Source organism: Ahaetulla prasina, chromosome 2 (assembly GCF_028640845.1).
Source record: "Ahaetulla prasina isolate Xishuangbanna chromosome 2, ASM2864084v1, whole genome shotgun sequence".
NCBI classification, from domain to species: domain Eukaryota; kingdom Metazoa; phylum Chordata; class Lepidosauria; order Squamata; family Colubridae; genus Ahaetulla; species Ahaetulla prasina.
Window position 1 is genome coordinate 154,098,874 of NC_080540.1, and position 20,161 is coordinate 154,119,034.

The 20,161-nt window shown below is 40.1% G+C and overlaps 1 protein-coding gene across 4 annotated transcripts in view; it reads right to left on the minus strand.

Moving 5' to 3' along the window:
• Positions 1–20,161, minus strand: part of DIP2B (disco interacting protein 2 homolog B) — a 212,466-nt gene that overhangs the window by 31,641 nt on the left and 160,664 nt on the right. For 3 of the 4 annotated variants that reach the window (XM_058171146.1, XM_058171147.1, XM_058171144.1), the window contains 16 exons: positions 17,632–17,723; positions 16,593–16,703; positions 15,689–15,812; positions 14,751–14,860; positions 13,401–13,503; positions 12,015–12,079; positions 10,334–10,427; positions 9,767–9,886; positions 7,992–8,106; positions 6,812–6,951; positions 5,669–5,805; positions 4,258–4,338; positions 3,320–3,447; positions 1,900–2,014; positions 1,145–1,346; positions 531–643 (listed from right to left, as the gene is read on the minus strand). In XM_058171146.1, the coding sequence (XP_058027129.1) occupies positions 531–643; positions 1,145–1,346; positions 1,900–2,014; positions 3,320–3,447; positions 4,258–4,338; positions 5,669–5,805; positions 6,812–6,951; positions 7,992–8,106; positions 9,767–9,886; positions 10,334–10,427; positions 12,015–12,079; positions 13,401–13,503; positions 14,751–14,860; positions 15,689–15,812; positions 16,593–16,703; positions 17,632–17,723 (1,850 nt within the window). The remainder of the gene's footprint in view (positions 1–530; positions 644–1,144; positions 1,347–1,899; positions 2,015–3,319; positions 3,448–4,257; positions 4,339–5,668; positions 5,806–6,811; positions 6,952–7,991; positions 8,107–9,766; positions 9,887–10,333; positions 10,428–12,014; positions 12,080–13,400; positions 13,504–14,750; positions 14,861–15,688; positions 15,813–16,592; positions 16,704–17,631; positions 17,724–20,161) is intronic. The other variant, XM_058171145.1, reaches the window with a different exon arrangement.

Sequence of the window (20,161 nt, forward strand, 5' to 3'; positions counted from 1 at the left end):
TCACACCCATTGAGTGACAGTACATGTGCGGTATAATATTGCCTTACATTCATTAAGCCATTGACTATTTGCCTAAGCAAAGAAGCAGATGTCCTTTTGTGAGTAAGAGAATGACATCAATGGTTCTTAGAATTTAAGGAGCAGGAGAAAAGCACACATAGAAACAAATCCATGATGAGGTTTGCAACAATGGCCAGGAATATTACAGCATTTTTATTTCAGAAATAGGCTACTCTTGGGTTTATTTTAAAGAATTGGGGAAGTGACAGTTAAGACTCAGGTTAGAGTAATCTGTTACTATGCCGTTTGCTCTTTGTGGGAAATGAAAAGAAACAATCAGACTATAAGCTAAGAATCTTGTATTGGTTCTGGTCTTACCCAACATTAGCTTCTGCTCCTTCCCACAACTTTTGATCCACAGCTATCTGATTTTGAGAAGATGCATTTCCCAATATAAAAAGTAACCACCATCCTTCCTCATTCACGAAAGGGCCAAGAGGAAGCCTGGAAAATGTGGCAGAGATACTCACCTTTCTCACCAGGTCATTCTCTTCTATCTGTCCCAGATCCCTCCCAGAGGCCTGTGCAATACGCTTCCCTGCAACCAGGTTCCCCACCATCACAGAGGCAGGACCAACACCTGCTGGCACATACCAAGGTATAAACACTTAGGAAAAGAAGGCAATTAACAGTATTATACCCTGTTTCTCCCCAAATAAGACAACCCCTGATAATAAGCCCAATCGGGCTTTTGAGCCCATGGAAATAAGGCCAAGCGCTTATTTCAGGGTTGAAAAAAATATAAGACAGGGTCTTATTTTCAGGGAAACATGGTACATCAATAAAAATTACAACATAAGTGTCATGAAACTTTTTTCTTGCTTCAATCGTGTATTTACTTTTAATTGCATTTTAATTTTCATTTAATGAGTTTTGCATCAGAAAAAATGCTTGAAAATAAAAGGGTCATGTCTGAGGAACAACTTCAGAGCCTGTCCACTGACCTGCCCCCGTGAAAATATGCCCCCAGCTACTTATCCAGGATATAAAAATAGGGGGCCACTCCTTTTCCATTATGACAAGAAACATTTTCACCAATACCAAGAACTTTTAATCCACTTAAAGAGAAGTTTTGTCTAATTACCTGGTTGTTTCTGCCTGGGTTTAGGCAGATTGGTTACACACGTGTGTGGGCACATGAGAATGTTACACGGATGCAATGACCCTTCCAGGAAGTGCTGTTTGGTTTGAGATAAATGAATCCCACCCAGAGGAGTTTTTGGCAAAGTATTTGCTGGAACAAGAGCGAGGCAATATACTCCAACTTGGTGAATGCTGTCAATTGCCTAAGAACCAAGAAAACAAAGGTTGACATTCTAGAACTATGAAGAGGTATTTGTATTTTTACCTAGATAACTCTAAAAAGTAGACAAATTCTCCAGGTACTGAAAACTAAGTAGTTAAAAAAAAAGCCTTTACAAGTTGTCAACTTATGACAAGTCACTTAGTGACTGCCTGAAGTTACGATGGAATCCCCCAAAAAGTACTTACAACCCCGATTCAAACATCTCATGGTCATCGCCCCCCCCCATGGTCACATGATAACTACATTTTGAGCAGTCAGCAATCAGTTCATGTTAATGGCAGTTTTCAGCATTCCATGATCATATGACCGTGATTTACAATGTTTTTTTGTAAACTGGCCTTTACTTCTAGTTTATGGCCATAACCACCAATTGTATAGGAGATGACCAGGCTGAGCTCGAGGGAGGAGTCAAATGCTTCATAAGTCACAAACAAGTCCCTGCGTGCCTGCAAAAGATCTAAGTCCAGGTCAATGGTGGCTACTGCCCATCTACTGCGAGAGAGAAAACACAAGTTATCCTAGGCTAGTCTGACCTGCAGTACACGACTCATCCACTGAAAACTATCTTCTTCAGAAGCATCAGGTCGTTGTTCAGCTACCACCACAATCCTTTCATCATAAAACACAGTCACAGAGAACACAGCAATCCTTAAAAAAGAAACAGAAGAAGAAAGGTTGTACGGCTGGGCTCAGTTGCCTTACAGAGTTGTGTCACCAGTTTTACCTCACATGGTGTCTCGGAGATATGCAAAAAATCAAAACTGCACTAGATTACCAAATGTTAAAGCATGTTAGAGTAAGAACGTGAATTCTCATGAAATGGGATGGCATTATGAGGTTTCAGTGGTTGTTTTTTTTTAATGATTGAGAGCAAGGTGATGTCCTCACTACATCCTTTACTGTACAAATCCTTGGCACAATATTTTTTTGGTTTTTTTTTTTTTGTTTTTGTTTCAATCAAACAGATGGCAGCCTGCAATAGTAATTGCCACATATTTTGGACTGATATTTTAAGGAAATAAAAATCAAGAAATCTGTTATCTGTACTAAAATTATTAAAGCTGCCAATTTGAAGGGAATAAAATGGGGAGCTGATAGGTTCCTTTAGCAATGCTGCGGCTGAATCCTCGCCTATGTTTATTCTATAGGAAAAGGGCAAGTCTTTTTCTGAGTGGTCCTTGGTGCTCTCTGAGCTTCCTTGTTTTTGTGCAGACATTTCATTACCTAAACTAGGTAACATCATCAGTGCTAGTAAGGAGTGCGGTTTGCTGTCAGTTTACATTCTGGTCTCTTGTCTGTGCAGGTGGAGGCAGTCTTAGAGATTCTTTGGTTGGGCTGTTTACTGATGGCTCGTTGGCAGTTTCTTGACTGGGGTATTGCTTACTTGATTGTTGGCCTGAAGTTAACCTTGGAGTTACTCTATGCTTATCTGGGTGCTGATTACTGGTGGAGAGATGCTGGAGACTTTTTGTTCTCTTTAGGACTGGTCTTTTTCTGCTGCATTTTTTGAGGGCGGTGGTGGGTGGTGGTAAAAAATAAAATGATTTCTGTCAAATGTTTGGGGAGAAAGAGAATGTTTTACAAGGAAGATGCCGTTCTTCACTTATTAATCCTCCTGCAAGTCTAGATGGAGATTTAAAAATGGTCCCACCACTCCGTCTTTTGCTGGGTTGCCTGACCTGCAGACCATTCTTGGTGAAAGCTGGAATGGCAAATGGCAGATTCTTCTTTGCTTCTTGTTTTTCAGGATGGGAGCTAAGAAGACATTAAGAAGGGCTACTTCAGGAAAACCCAACCTACTCTTAGAAGAAGATAAGAATCTGCCATTTAAATGACCAAGAGACTGCTTTGGATTCATAGGGAAAAATTAATAATTGAACAACCCGATTCCAACAATCGCCTATCGAAAAAAATAATGCTATCATAGTATTATTTAGAAAGCTGAAGACTAACCTTCCTCTGTAAACCGTCTTTAGGGATTCAACTGCCAATCCAGTGGCCACAATGTCATCAGCATTATGTCTGCGTCCACTAACAATGAGCATCCCATCTATTTTTCCAACCACAAATACCAGACTGCCCTATAAAGAAAAAAGAAAAGAAAAGAAAAATGCCTATCACAAATGTCAAATGCTTCCCTTGCCTTTTAGAAAATGTCTTTTATTTTAGCCACCATCCAACTTTGCTGGAATGTAAATTTCCCCTGTTGCACCCCCTGCTTCCACACCCTAGAAATATCTACATTTAAAATTTTTTTAAAAAGCATTTACTATTTATGACAGATAGAAGAAAATAAATCCAGACAAAAGATGTGTTGCCCTACAAAAAGCAGAAATCGCAGCACTGAGCTAATTTCTAAATCATGTATCAGGATATTCTAATTTAAAAGCACAGAATGTATATTAAGTTAAAATGTTATATGCTTCTGTTTCTGTATACAGTGGAAAGGGAGGTCGGGTAGTACTTTTCTTCGTTGTGGTTGCTACTGCACAGACAATGAAGGAATAAGGATGCACCAAAACTCCTAGTTACAACTGATATATCTGAGAGCGGAGGGGGGGGGATCTTATAGGTGTCACCAAAAGAATACAAAGCATACGATGTATCAGCTGCTCTGCTCGTTTAACAATATGTGTATAGTCAATAGTTAAATTCGGATTCACATTCCAGTTTATGCACGCCAGGTTCATAGGCTCAACTTGTGAAATGTCATTGACCATTGATGTGCAAAGCAGTGAATAACTGTGCATATGTTGGTGACAAAGGCTGTGAAGTGTACCTCTGTGCTCTAAAGGAGTGGAGGATAAGAGAGAACTAAAGATTGACACACATTAATAGCAACAACAACAACAACAATAATAATAATAATAATACAGACAATTGAAACGTACAGGCCCAACAAACCCCAGCAAGCCAGATCGCACAAAAGGCACATCTCCCATAGGAGAACCAGCTGAATTCACTGGGAAGACCTGGAAGAAGAGAAAGATTGTTGGTGATCAAAAGGCCAAAGTATTTTTGCCTGGAAAAAGACAAAACAGCTGAAAAAACTGTTCTTTTTACTGCAGCACCTTTATCAATTTAAACACAGCACTGACATTTTTCAGAACTGATTAAAAAAAACCCTGAAAACAAGCAAGTTAACAAAAAGACTTCACAGTTAGGCACAATAAAACTGGAGACCAGGAAAAGAAAGGATTCCAGACAAGGTGAGCTTCTTCCTTGCAGAAGTCTCTCCTTGGGTATCTACAATTATCCTGAACAGACAGAATCCTAAATCGCGAGACCTTCATTTTCAGAAGAAATAAACAAGGGACAGCTTGCCAGCAGGAATGTCTTAGCAAAGTAAACAGAGGACTAAGAAACTGCTGTTCACAGATTAGGGAGCTCCTGTATTTATTCCCATTGTACTTCTTTGTTTCTTAACAACCAGAATGAGAAATTACCTGCTGTTAAGAAATGCTTAATATTTTGATGGTGCCCAACTGTGCAATTAATTAGTTTCACAGGATAGACAGCTAATGTAAAAACATAAGACTTATAAATACATCACGAAGATTCTTATGTAAAAATATATTATGCTCAATAAACTTCCTACCAGCATGTTAAAACACCAGCAGTATGCCCATTCTAAATTGGCTTCAAAGTGATTAACAACACTTAAAACTCACAATTCAGGTGGATGATTAATTTGTTCATTTTAAGTAGTACTTCTGGTTCAGCGTTAATAGTATGCTGTCATATCATAAAAATATAAAATAAAAATATTTTTAACTATAAACAAATCAGTGGACTTACTGGTATTGCTTAATATGAAACCTGGAAGCCCTCTGCCTCCCAAGTTATTGCTTATACAGTGAAAATTAAGCTGGTATAATTTAGCTGTTGAGAGCCCAGATAACACACTTGAAATCTCAGCTCAAAAAGAGCTTCAGAAAATAGCAATAGCACTTAGACTTCATAGTGCTTTTACAGTCCTCTCTAAGCGGTTTCTAGAGTCAGCATATTGCCCACAACAATCTGGGTCCTCATTTTGCCGACCTCTGAAGGATGGAAGGCTGAGTCAACCTTGAGCATGGTGAGATCTGATCTGCCAAATTGCAGGCAGTCAGCAATCAGCAGAAGTAGCTTGTAGTACTGCATTCTAACCACTGCGCCACCGCGATTCTTAAACATTCACTTTCAACAACATTCACTATCAACACTGCAAATTAGCAATACAACGGACCTGTTCCAACAATTAACTGAATGAAACCAGATATAGTCCAAGTCAAAACAGAAAATGCAATTTGATTACTGTACCTCAAACGTGTTCTTAGTTACTCCACTCAGCCCGTAATACATCATCCCTCCTGTTCTGGCGCTAACACAGATTTCCCCAATCTCATCTGTCTTGCAAAGTTGAGGGGAGCCATCTGGCTTCACGATACACATCATTCCTAGAACAAACCACATGCTATTATGAAAGTCCTCACCTGACACAAGGACAGGAATTTAGCAGAAAATACAGAAGATATTTAAGAAGTCAGGAAATGAAATACAATGGCAGCTGAATGAATTCCAAGGATTCAGTGCACAATATGATTGCCTATTATATAGAAAGCAAACAGCATATTTAAATCAATGTTAGTGCCCACAGTTTTATTTGCTGTTTAAAACATCTGAGTCAAACAAAGCACTTGGTCATCTTTTCTCCCCTCCTGAAAAAGCCTGCTTCCAGAATTCTGTTCATGCAAAAGCTATTTCACTTACTCTGAATATTTTCAGACTTCTGCACACAGGATAGGAGGGAGGGAGGGGCGGAGATGGAGAATTAGTTGCAAGCATGCGGGAAGACCCAATAGGGCCCTAAAAGCAAGGTAATGTCAACCCTAAGCAGAGGAACGATTAGGCAAACACAATGTCCCATTTTCTTACTCAGTGAATTAAATAAGCCTCAAAAGACTTGAATATCCAAGTAGATGAAGAGATCTGTTGTCAGCATGCAGAGGCTCAAGAGTGCAACAGCTAAGGATTATACCCAGCAGCTGGGGCTCCAGCAGTAGCAAAGTAAGCTATGTGGTTCGCATTATGGATGCTTTACTCCTGTTATTTATTTAATCTAAGCACACATTTCCTTTCCTCTTCAACCAAAAAGGCTCTTAAAACGGCACACACAGTATTAATAGAAAGAAGGGAGCGCTCAAATCTACAATCTAAAGATTATATTCCAAAAGACAGCCTATGCACACAGATGCACAGGCACAAAAAGAAGGGAAAAGGAAAACGAAATAAGGCAAGCTTAAATGCCGATTATTAAAATTCAGTTGCAATTCTTAAAAGGAAACTGGAGCGCAAACATTTTGGGGGCAGGAGGATCCAAACGGAGCTTGTATCTTATCAGGACCTTGAAGAAAGCAATCGGAGAGCTTATGTAACTTATCTTTCCACTCCAAGGACACTTACCACCTGGCATAACATGACCAACATCCTGTATGGTGAGAGCAGAATTCTTATCTTCTGTATTTACACGAATGACGCCATAGCTCAGACCATTCATTGATAAGATAGCTCTTCCAGGCAAAGGTGCCCCGGGAACACCAGGTCTGAAAAGAAAGGCAGATGCCATTATGACCACAAAGTTGTGTGAAGATGAATCAGAATCTATGAGTACATCACTGGATGTTTCGCCAGTTGGAAACTCAGCCCATGTTTCACACTGGATGGGCTGAGTTTCCAACTCCCATTAATTTACAAAAGCTGCAAGAAAGGAACTAATTCTGCCCCATATTTTAAGGCACAATTTTGTAATTGAATCCACTTGCTGGAGCTTGAGATTTTCCTACAGGAAAAAAGTTGAACTTATCTCACTTATTCTTATCCCTATGCCATAAGGTTAATAGACAGGAGGACACTGCTGGATTCCATCGTTTTGAAATTATTTTCAGGTAGCCAGGCTTTTCTCGTCAACTGAGTCTTACAATTCCCATCAGTATTTGGAAAGGAACTGACACAGTTAATTCCACAGAATAATGGCTTAAGGAGCCTCCTGTGCATAAATTCATGTAGGAAACACACTTCTACTGAATGTTTGCTCTCAGGTAACAGTAGCAAAAATTACAATCACTTGCTAGACTGTGAGAAAATTAATTATGAGCAAAATGTAAGCTGACAAACATGCATTACAATCTTTAAATTAAATTACAGTATGCAACTGATTTGCATAGGATATGGATAACTGGAAAAACCCCTCCCCAAAAAAACCTTGATATATTCTGCATGATGTAAGCCAGTGTAAAATAAAAAATAGCAAAACTGAAAACATTATAGATGTTTTTATAGTTCTGCAATATCATACATTCATTACAAAAACATTTTTCATTCATTGCACTTTGTTCTCCATCAGAATTTCTGTCTCTCCACGCAATGTTCAGTATGGATGTATTGATCCTAAAGATGTTATAACGATTTGTCATACGAAGAGAAGATCACAGTTATTTAATAGTGAAGTAGCTGTTCCAGAAATGAATCTAATTTTAGCTTCTGAAAAGCCAGATAAGAAATGATACAGTACATGAAATGTAAATTAATAGTCTCTCTTTAGCAGATAATGGAAATGTCCTGGAAAAGCGAGATCCAATTTTACCTCCGGATAGCCACTGTCATTGCTTCAGGAGATGTAGCACAAGGACATATTGCCTCTGGTTTAAGCCCGTAGTTCTGGAATAGACTCAGGAAAGCATCACACGAGGACACAGACCCTGGAAAGCAATTACATTCTTATTTGAAATAGTGAATTAGGGCTTGATAACAGAAACACAATGGCTTCTTTAAAAGCCATGATGACTGCTATTTATAAGACCTCTAAATGTAATTTGTTTTCTAAAAGATTTAATGCACTGCACATATGTGTAATTGCTGTAATAGAGTACCTCTTTCTAAAATTAAACTGCTTCATTTAATTACAATGCTGTAATGTAGACTTAAACTTTGAGCATCTTACATCATCGTTTGCAGAGGGATTGTCTGTAGATCGACCATGCACAAAGCTTAATAAACTCTTGCAGAAATAAAACTGCAATGCTGGCTTATGCAACGCAAAATCAAAATCACCTTCCACCTATTTTTTTTTTCTCAGCATCCAAAAAGAAATTACCAGAACTAATTTTAACCCCAATATAGAGTGCAATTCTGAATAATGGCTTGCACAGCAAGAAGCTTTTGCAGATTGTTTCTGAATCATAAAATACAATTTCAAATAAGAGATTGCATCCTGTCCAGAAAAGAGCGACACACACATTTCCCTGCTGCAGTCTACCTGCCTCCACTTGATCCAGAAATCATAACTGCATTCAAATCTCATTTCTTCCTAGCACCATCTGGGCAGACAATTCATTAAGCCCACTCAGCAGCAGGAATCCCATGAAAATCTGTTGTTCATTTTTTTCAAAGACCTTTGGATCATTTCTCATGTGCAATTCAAACACATTCAGGCTGGCCTTCCTGCTTCCTTCCCTTAGGTGGCTCATTAAAGCTACTTGGTTTTTAATTCCTTTTAGAGGAATATTTCCACCTTTCCCCTTTAATGATACAATTTTTGAATGAATTCTGCACAACTTTGATTGTTTCACTAAGGATTGGAAGTAGAATGCAGGCTATTCACAATCTGAGGCTAAGAAGTGCTTTTATCTCTTCTCCATCATTTATTTTACCACCTTGCTGATACCATTCAGCATGACACCATTTAACTCTTCTTAAGACAAGGAAAGGTAAAACTTGCTTCAGAGACAGGAATGATTGCCACTTCACTCTCCTATTTCTAGCGAAAGTGAGCTTTGTATAAAAAGCAACATCATCTATTTATTACTTGTATATAAATATATTAAAATAAAATATGGATGTTGGCTTTAGTGATACCATCTGCCCTGAACACTCAGGAAAGGTAGGTTAGAAATCCTTCATGAAATAAAAAGTCAGAATCAGAGGAAGATCCTCATCGAATGCTATGATAGTGAATCTAATCTGGTAGTCCTTCAGTCTTTGATGAACTGTGCAAGTTGCACAGTTGCACTGTTCATCAAAGACCGAAGGACTACCAGTTTAGATTTAGCATCTCAGTGTTCGATGCAAGTGTACATTATTTAAATGTTTGTCATGCGTTCATAAAATGTCTGACAAACAGACTGTATATCAGGACTGTGAAAAAAAGCAAACAGCTGTTTAACACACATTTGCCTTTCTATTTTTGTAGTTTGAAAAGAATGGAGAATGAAAAATGAATACACATTTTCAAGGATGATGCAGTCTGTTCTTTGGTGAGTGCCCAACCCTTTCACTCATCCTCTCACTCATACAGGCATGGGAGAAATTCAGGGAGAAAATCTGTTTAACAAGCAGGCAATACTATCAAGGCCTACTCACAAGGATTAGCACCATCAGTTACAATCAGCATCCGTAGGGAACTTAAGCTGACATCTCTTTGGTCCCGGTGAGCCATCATGGCCCAGTGCAAATCTCGACATTTCACCAAAGCTACTTTAGCTGCAAATCCGGATCAGAAGAAAAAGTAGAAATCAATACACAGAAACACAGGCATATTTATGAGAACCAACCACAAGGATGTTCTCCAAATCTGAAAAACAAATGAAAAGGTTTAATATATGGATACTTTTTTAGAACCAAGGCAGACTTGGGAAGAGGAAATTTGTTTATCAAAAGGATCTAGGACTATTCGGTGAAAAAAGTAAGCAACCTGGGATAACAAAAGCAGTGGTGGAGATGGATCATGTATACTGGTAATATGCTTTTAACTTCATAGCTCAACACCTATTGTCAGTCCCGTCCCGTCCCCCAAACATCTGGCTATAAGAGAACTGGAACAGGATTAGAGGTCTCTTGAGAGTTCTTAAATATCACCTGCCCCATTCATTTTTGCAGGTGCTAAAAATACTAGAGATAATCAATCATGCAATTCAATATCCACACTACCTTTGTGAGTGTGAACCCTCTGTGCCCAAGAAAGAGGGCAGGTTTTCATCACTGCATAGGGTACGCTGACGGTGTGCAGCTTGTTCATTACACTCTGAAAAAACCAAAAAGCGATACTATTTTTACCAAAATAACAACAAAAGATACAGATCAAAAAATACTTCATCCAGGAAGGCAAACAACAACAACGCATAAGTCCTGAAAGCTTTTATGCAATTGGTTCACCTGAAGCTATGTTTCCTGATCACCAGAAGGTTCTGTTCAGATTTGGTTCATTATTTCAAAAGCTGGATCCCCAAACAGTTTTACTCTGCACACTGCACTCATTTGTTGAAATGTCAAGTGTTGCCCCAGTAAAGCATGCTGTAGTGTGACATTTCCTACTTCAGCCGTAGTCTAGATTGGCACCAATCAAATACAGAAAACAATTCCCCTATTTCAACAGATTGATTTGCTGTAGACACAAATTCCACAGGACCCAGTTATGTGAAAACCCACATTCTCTACCTGCACCAGGGCCTTGAGAGAGGCTTTTCAGGCTTTTAGTGAGAATCAGAGCGGTTGCTTTCTAATACAGGTAGTCCTCAATTTACGACCACAATTGATCCCAAAATTTCTGCTAAGTGAGAAATTTGTTAAGTGACTTTTGCCTCATTTTACGACTTTTCTGGCCACTTTCGTTAAGTGAATCACTGCAACTGTTAAATTAGTAAGACGGATGTTAAGTGAATCTGGTTTCCTCATTGACTTTGCTTGTCAGAAGGTCACAAAAAGCATGTGGATGCTACAATGGTCGTAAGTGTGAAAAACAGTCATAAATCACTTTTTCAGACATTGAACAGTCATTAAATGAACTGTTGTAAGCCGAGAACTACCTATATAGTTCCCAAACTCCTAAGATGGGCTTTGGCTAGCCTAATCTCCATCAGCCTTCTTTTACACAGAAAACTTTTATTATTTAGATAATGCCTTTGCCCAGATTGACTTTTAGGGATGCAGCTATTTCATGTTTCATTATAGATCATTCTATTATATGGTCGTAAGTGTGATAACCTTCCCTGAGCATTGTTTCACAGAAAAATCACAATGCAAACACAACAAAAGGATGAAAGAAATATACCTCAAGGAATAGAAACATCTTATTCTAACTTAGAATACAGAGGGAGGGAGGCTAACTTACAGATGGGCAAATCCAGTGCCCATTGCCACTCTCAGCCCCCAAACCAGTTTGATATGACCTTCTGAGGCTTCTCTGGCCATACCGCTACCATTTGGTGGGGGAACTACTATCTGTCAGCAATCAAAATAATTTGTGACATTTTGAGCAGGGAAATACACGAATACCGTAATGGGATCCCACAAAGATTAAAATAGACATCTATTTTAAATAAAAATAGACATCTCAGTAAAAATAGACATCTCAGCCCTTTTCCACATATATGATGTAGCTCCATCTTGGTCCCTCTGGAGCTACCACCATTTCAAAAATAAAAGTTAAATGGTGTTATGGTCATCAAAAGGTTGTCCACCTTTTATTTTAAATACCTCTTATTAATTATAAGATCCCTTTTTCAATTGTTCATCAGACCACGATCATGCCATTTTTAAAGGCTCCATCATTTTTAACACTAAGCCTAATTTTAGTGGTATTTGTGGAAATACCCTCAAAAGACCGACTCACCGTTAGCATGCTGTGCCACAATCCTGCATCCTTTTTAAAATCCAGGACATTCACCAGCGTTTCACCTAAAACAAATGTAACAATACTTACTTTTGAAATTCAAAATACACAACTCTGCTGCAAAAATTGGGTTCTTTTTATCAGAGGAAAAATGAAAAAGCCTATGGTTTTTGACTAACCAGCCTATGGTCTTTGGTTTCAATGTTTGTAAGAAACTTGAGTTATGATCTGGTATTAGCCTCTCTTCAGTATACATCAGAGAGGACAAAGATTAAGTAACTAATGCAAACACCACCCTTTTTGTACTTGCATCACAAAGGTCCACGCAGGTACTTAAGAGAGAGGACGTGCATTGTGAAAGTGCAATGGATGTTTTGTTATTTTGACATCATTGTGAATCGACACAGAAATCAATGTAACTGTATAGCTTCAGTAAATATTTCTGTGGGAAATTAGCAAATTTGGCCTAGTCATCAGGCTACAAAATGGGAGATTACAACTTCTAGTCCCACCTTAGCTCTGAAAGCCAGCTGGGTGACTTTAGCCCAGTCTCTCTCTCTCGCTCAGCTCAACCCATCTCACAGGGTTGTTGTGGGGAAAAGAGGAAGAGGAGGGTGTTTTGGCTATGTTCACTAGTTTCGGTTATTTGTAAAAAATAATAAAGGCAGGATACATAAAAAGAAAATAAAAATCCACAGTGAAAATGGCAGTCAGGAACCAAGAAAGCTTGCATATGCTCATCTGGTAGATGATTGATTAATTAATTGATTAATTGATTGATTGATTGATTTGATTTATATGCTGCCCATCTCATTATTGAGTGATTCTGGGGGATATGGAAGAAAGGGGGGAAAAATCACATATTGGCCTGCATTGGCAATAGCAATAAACACCTCTGGGATCCCAACCAAAAAAAGGTTAAAACAGTATTTTGTTTATACATAACAAATTTTAATTTAATTTGTTTGAATTTTGCAGCGATGGTACTTTAATATGTTTTCTTAAAATTCAGCATGCTTGAAATGAAAGAGGCAGGAAGGCAGTATGTCTAGAGAGAAGAAAATATCCTTATTAAAATAAAAATGGTTATTACTACCAGCCCCAAACTGTTTCCCAGAATAAGTTATACCGATATGTGATTATGTAGACAAGAACTATGCTGATGTCACACACACACATACACAGACAGACAGAAAGAAAGGTAGGGTAGGTAGGTAGATACAGACAGACAGATACAGGTATATAGATATAGATATATAGATCTAGATATTGAAAATTCATCCATTCACTTTATAAGGCCACTCTTCCCCCAATGCAATTTGTTTTTGCCTTTTAAGGGGAATTATTTAGCCTCTTATGTAGTATGAGAGGTATCATAGGGCTCACCTTCCGAGTAGTTGCATGCCTGAGACAGAGCCTGACAATGAGACAAGAGAGCAATTCGGGACACAGTTACACCCATCACGCTCCCCTCCTTGCTGGTCTTATACTGAAAAAAAAAAAAATAACATTTGTCAATTAAACTTCCTCTATCAGGAATCATCATAGTTATATTTACATATGATTCATAAAGATACAGTCATTTGGTCTTTCTCTCTTTTCAGGACCATGTTTGTGTGCTTGTATAGTGCAGTCCACCTACAAAAGTACTCAGTGTTGATCACAATGCAAAAAATGTAAGCCTGGATTTTCTTCCCTAACATCAGGGTTAGGCAATCTTTTTATACCTACCGCCCACTTTTGTATCTCTGTTAGTAGTAAAATTTTCTAACCGCCCACCAGTTCCACAGTAATGCGCCATGTATCATCGTCTGTGCATACCTCTCGTGCATTGTGGATTGGGTTTGGGGGGGCACCGCCTACCACCTCTGCTTGTCTGTTACAACTGGGTGGTGTGGGGGGAGATGCGCGAGCTACTCTGGGACGAGGCTCTTTTGTGTGTGGTTGCACTATAGCGCCATTTAGTTTCACTTACGTAATGTGAACTAAACTTATGCATGGGTGATAGAAATAGTATATTTTCAGAAATTTAAATTGTCACATGGAATTTTATGAAAGCCTAATGAAAATGTTTTTAAATAATGCTATGATTTTTTTTAAAAAAGTCAATTAAATTAAAAAAAAAGGAAAGTGCTTCAGTATCGGACAAAACCCCTATCGCCCACCATGAAAGCTGGAACACCCACTAGTGGGCGGTAGGGACCAGGTTGACTCCCACTGCCTTACATCATCTTCGTTCTAAATAAATGTAGGAAATTTGTGACATAGGTTTCTGCAATTCTTAGCACAGAAAAGATCTATCAGATAAAAAAAATAGGGAGAGGGAATCTGCTATAAGTGTAGAATGTTTACTTACACTGTAAAGTTAGCTACCAGTTCAACAAACGATATGTTCTCCATAAAGCCCAAATCAGATAAGGCACACCAAAATGCTGCTATACTGGAAAGGTATGCAATTCTTGATTTTAAACATGCTAAATACTGAGGAGGTGTTCAATAATTCTGCCTCCTTGGTTCCAGATGAAGCATGTTTTCAATATTTAAATATTTGTGTCACGTTTGTTAATTCTCTATGGAACATGGACCGAGATTATGAACAAAATCTAAATTAATCTTAAAGCACACATTTTCAAGAAAAAGAGGACATACCAGTTGCATAAAATATTTGCAATGGCCTAAAGGTATTAACAATCATAACGTATTTCATTTTGTCAAATCCCATTCGCGCCTATATACCTCAATATAAGCTGGCTCAGTCCCTGCATTTGAAATGTTGGGCTGCCAATCCTTTGGTGTTTTGGAGAGGTACTTGGAATCTGTAACCACCCACTTGAGCCTTGGCCAACCTAGAACCAAAAAAGAAACTCAAACATTAGGTCACAAGCTGTTAGGGTTGCACTTACAGTGCAAATCATGGGGACTTGGCTCATTCAGCAGTAGCTTACTACCGCAAATTCAGTTTCCCCATTTTTTTAATGTCTGATGTCTAATCCTCAGGAAAAGTTAATTTAAAAGGAAACAGGCGATAACAATACATACATAGACAGAGTACTATGTATACAATACATAGAAAAGTACAGATTACTGTGAACCACAAAAGAAATGATGAAATTAAGGCTGTCTCAGAGGACCGACAGATTTCTCAGAAACTCTCTTTGCACAGAAATAATTGTGATGATGAAAACCTTTTTTTTTTTTACTATTTTTCCATAATTGTATTGGATGAAGTTGCTGTGCATCAGCTGTTTAAAATATGTGAAACTGAGAAAAAAAATAAGCAGACCATATTATTTTCATAGCATGAAGTGATACTCAGTGTGTAAGCTAATTAGAGCCTCACTATTTTGTGTTCAAAGCCACAGGACAACAAGACAATGTGTCTCCAGTTCGTTCTCATTATGAAAGATACTGTGGTTGGTGGGCTCAACAGCAGAAGTATAGATAGTTCTAATTTTTGAGGCCTAACAATCTAATGATTCCTCTGCTAGAGGAATGACAAGACGCTATATATTTTTGTGATAGATTCATAACCTGCTTATGCCAAGTACACTTACAATTAACTATATTTAGGCCAATTACTTTATTTATTCTACAACTGGTGGAGACGCAGATGTAGGCATCCATTTTCATTACTTTTTTAAAAAATATTTTAAAACATTTTAAATATAACAAACCCTTGAATTGCACAATTTCTCCATTTTGTGTTTTGGGGAGTCCCTTCAGGCAAACTTCAGTGGTGAGGGCCAAAGCAATGCCACAACTACCCAGCAGAAAGCCAATCTGCTGGCCACCAGCATCCTGAAGAAAAGGAAGGGTTAGGTGTCACTTTTAACTGCATAAAACCTATATTTTAGTAAAGTATTAGCAGATGGATAGTAACATTGTGACAGAGCAAATGCACATATCCAGATTGTGGTTTGAGAATAATATCAATTGTAGAAGGGCATAAAATTGCCTAAAATTTGACCCTTTAGTAAACGCAGCTTGTAATCTGAATTGCAATCTCTTTAGTAAGAAAAAAAGTTTCAATAAAAGTTGATTTTCAGACTATTGTTCAAATTAAATCAATTTGTTCTTTTGGCATAACAGTTAACATAGCTATGGAATAGTCTGCTTTTTCCACTGTTCAATCTTAATTTTATTAAAACTGAAATGTGTAAAAATGTCAAACTTTAAACAAGCACAATAATGTTTAAAACATAATAACAGTGGCCGAAGGATCTACTCTTCCCTTATGTGACTACTGTGCTATAAAACTCAATGGAATAAAGAATAGACACCAGTGTCCCCACTATTTTATTTAAACAAACTGCTTAATTCTGAGGTTCTTCTCCTATTTCACACTATATCTGCATGCACAATGAGCATACAGAAAAAGATACCATGGTTTTGTGAGTTTGTCTATATAACAGCTGTGAAATGGAGAACCACTTGAACATCTCTTTGCAAGCCTAAGAACCTAGCAAAGGAACAACTGGTGGAAACCTTAAGAATATAAGTGCAACTAAGAGCAATAACTTCTTTCATTTTTTATTTGCACTCATGTCTTATGACTCTTCTATGATCCATCACTATTACCTTTCGGGTTAGAGGCACCTCTATCGGCACTGGGAGGACTTCAGCCAGCAAACAGCCATAGAATGCCACCATGAACATGACAGGGTCATTGTTGGGATAAACAAGGGCTACCTGTGATTCACAAAAATACTTCATTAGAGAAAGAAGGGAAAACAGCATTCGTGTTTTGACCATTACTTTTAACAGGTAAAAGTGGATATTTTAATTGAACAAAATATATGAGTAGCTTTCACAAGGTTATTCACAAAAAAAGCAGTTCTATCAATTATACTAGATGGGTTATACAGGTAGTGCCTGGTTAACAACCACTTGTACATAAAGTAACTTTCATACTTATGACCACTGCAGCATCCTCATGGTCACATGATAAAAATTTGGACGGTGTTCAACGGGTTCTGAATTTGACTACTGCAGTGTCTCAGGGTCATGTGATCCTTTGTGACCTTCTGACAAGCGAAGTCAATGGGGAAATGGTGGGGGCTGATTTTACTATATTATAGTATATTAATTTATTTGATTCTTTTTTTATTAGTTTTATTGATTTAAATGAAGTTTGATATTCTGTAAGCCGCTTTGAGTCACCATGTGCGAATAGATAGCAATATAAATTCAATAAATAAATAATTAAATAAATAGAAGCAGATTCACTCAACAACCATATTACTAATTTAAAGCTGCAGTGATTTTCCTAGCAACTGTGGCAAGAATGGCTGTAAAATGGGATAAAACTCACTTAACAACTGTCTTGCTTAGCAATGGAAATTTTGGGCTCAATTGTGGTCATTAAGTCGAGAACTACCTATACCTTTAACTGGTCCCTAAAGTTCTGGCCAACCCAGCACCTCCCCCACCAGGCAGTGGTGGGACTGCCAGATTACTGTCACTAAGCAATGCAGTCACATGACATCACATTTTACAACCAAATCACTTAGCAATGAAAATTGTATTCCCGATTACTGTTAAGTGAAACTACCCGTACACCTGATTGATCACTCTTGCTTATCATAAGAAGTGCGAGTTAGAGGGTAAAGCAACTTACCCTGTCTCCAGGTTTCAATACAGGCTCGTTTTTGGTGCCCAGCTTGTTCAATAGTGTATATGCCAACTTAAGGCTTCTGCTCCACAGCTTGCCTGGAATAAAGAGAAAAGGCAATCAACACATTCATGGCATTAGCAACAGTATTATATACATACATTGTATTTATTATTTATCAAAGAAGTACATTCATATTTCAGCCATGATATCTGACTTGGTTTGCAGTATGAAGGGGGAAATTCAGCAGCTAAATCCTGATAAATGCAGGAGAAAAATGATGCCCTCGGCACCATAAAAAGGAGCACCCACAGAATGGTTCAGGGTTAGACCACTGAAAAGTTTTTTTTTTTTTTTTTTTTAATTCAAATTTATATACCGCCCTATCTCCCGAAGGACTCAGGGCGGTGTACAGGCATTTAAAAAACATATAAATACAATATAAAACAGTTAAAAAACTGATTCTAACAAGCCCGTAAATTTAGAATTAAAATATCAAATAAAACCCAATTTAAAACCAATAATTTAAAATCTAGCTCAGCCCTGCACAATTAAATAAATACGTTTTAAGCCCGCGGCGGAAGGTCCGGAGGTCCGAAAGCTGACGAAGTCCGGGGGGTAGTTCATTCCAGAGGGTGGGGGCCCCCACAGAGAAGGCCCTTCCCCTGGGTGTCGCCAGACGACATTGCCGCGCTGACGGCACCCTGAGGAGACCCTCTCTGTGAGAGCGCACGGGTCGGTGAGAGGTATTCGGTAGCAGTAGGCGGTCCCGTAAGTAGCCCGGCCCAATGCCATGGAGCGCTTTAAAGGTGGTCACCAAAACCTTGAAGCGCACCCGGAAAGCCACAGGTAGCCAGTGCAGCCTGCGCAGGATGGGTGTTATACGGGAGCCACGAGGGCTCCATCTATCACCCGCAGCAGCCGCATTCTGACTAACTGCACCCCCCGGATGCCCTTCAAGGGGAGCCCCATGTAGAGAGCATTGCAGTAATCCAGGCGAGACGTCACGAGTGCGTGAGTGACCGTGCATAGGGCATCCCGTCCAGAAAGGCGCAACTGGCGTACCAGGCGAACCTGGTAGAACGCTCTCCTGGAGACGGCCGTCAAATGGTCTTCTAGAGACAGCCGCTCATCCAGGAGGACGCCTAAGTTGCGGACCCTTTCCATCGGGGCCAATGACTCGCCACCGATGGTCAGCCGCGGATTTAGCTGACTGTATCGGGATGCCGCATCCACAGCCACTCTGTCTTGGAGGGATTGAGCTTGAGCCTATTTCTCCCCATCCAGACCCGTCGGCCTCCAGGCACCGGGACAGCACTTGATAACCGTTGGGGTGGTCCGTGTAGAAAAGTACAGCTGGGTGTCATCCGCATACAGCTGGTACTTCACACCGAAACCACTGATGATCTCACCCAGCGGCTTCATGTAGATAAAGAACAGAAGGCGAGAGGATCGACCCCGCGGCACCCCACAAGTGAGGCGCCCGGGCCGACCTCTGCCCCCGTCAACACCGACTGCGACCGGTCGGAGAGATAGGAGGAGAACCACCGATAAACGGTGCCTCCCACTCCCAATCCTCCAACCGCGCAGCAGGATACCATGGTCGATGGTATCGAAAGCCGCTGAGAGGTCTAATAGGACCAGGGCAGAGGAGCAACCCTGTCCCTGGCCCTCCAGAGATCATCCACCAACGCGACCAAAGCCGTCTCCGTGCTGTAACCGGGCCGAAACCGGACTGGAACGGGTCTAGATAGACAGTTTCATCCAGGTGCAAGGGAAATTGATATGCCACCATACTCTCTACAACCTTCGCCGTGAAGCGAAGGTTGAGACCGGACGATAATTACCTAAAACAGCCGGGTCCAAGGACGGCTTTAAGGAGGGCCTCACCACCGCCTCTTTCAAGGCGGCCGGAAGACACCTCCACCAAAGAAGCGGTCGAATCGCCTGAGCCAGCCTCGTGTCACCTCTCGAGTGGCCAGCACCAGCCAAGAGGGGCACGGGTCCAGTAAACACGTGGTGGCATTCAACCTACCCAACAACCTGTCCATGTCCTCGGAGCCACAGGGTCAAACTCATCCCACACAATGTCACCAAGACCGCCTCACGCATCTCGCCCGTATCACTGCAATCTTGGTCCAGACCATCCCGGTTGAACGATTTTATCGTATAGATAACCGTTAAACTCCTCAGCACGCCCCTGCAACGGGTCATCCGCTCCCCTGGTGTAAGAGGGAGCGAGTCACCCAAACAGGGCGGCTGGGCGGTTATCTGCCGATGCAATGAGGGAGGAGGCGAGCTACGCCGCTTCCTCAATGCCACTAGGTAAGTCCTAGTATAGGACTTCACTAGTGTCCGATCAGCTTCCGAACGGCTAGACCTCCAAAGACTCTCCAGGCGCCTTCTCCGCGCTCATCCTCTCAGCTCCTCGGAGAACCAAGGAGCCGGTTGGGACCCGCGCCGGGTCAGAGGCCGCAAAGGCACGACACGGTCCAAGGCCCCGCCGCGCCTGTTCCCAGGCCGCAACAAGTTCCTC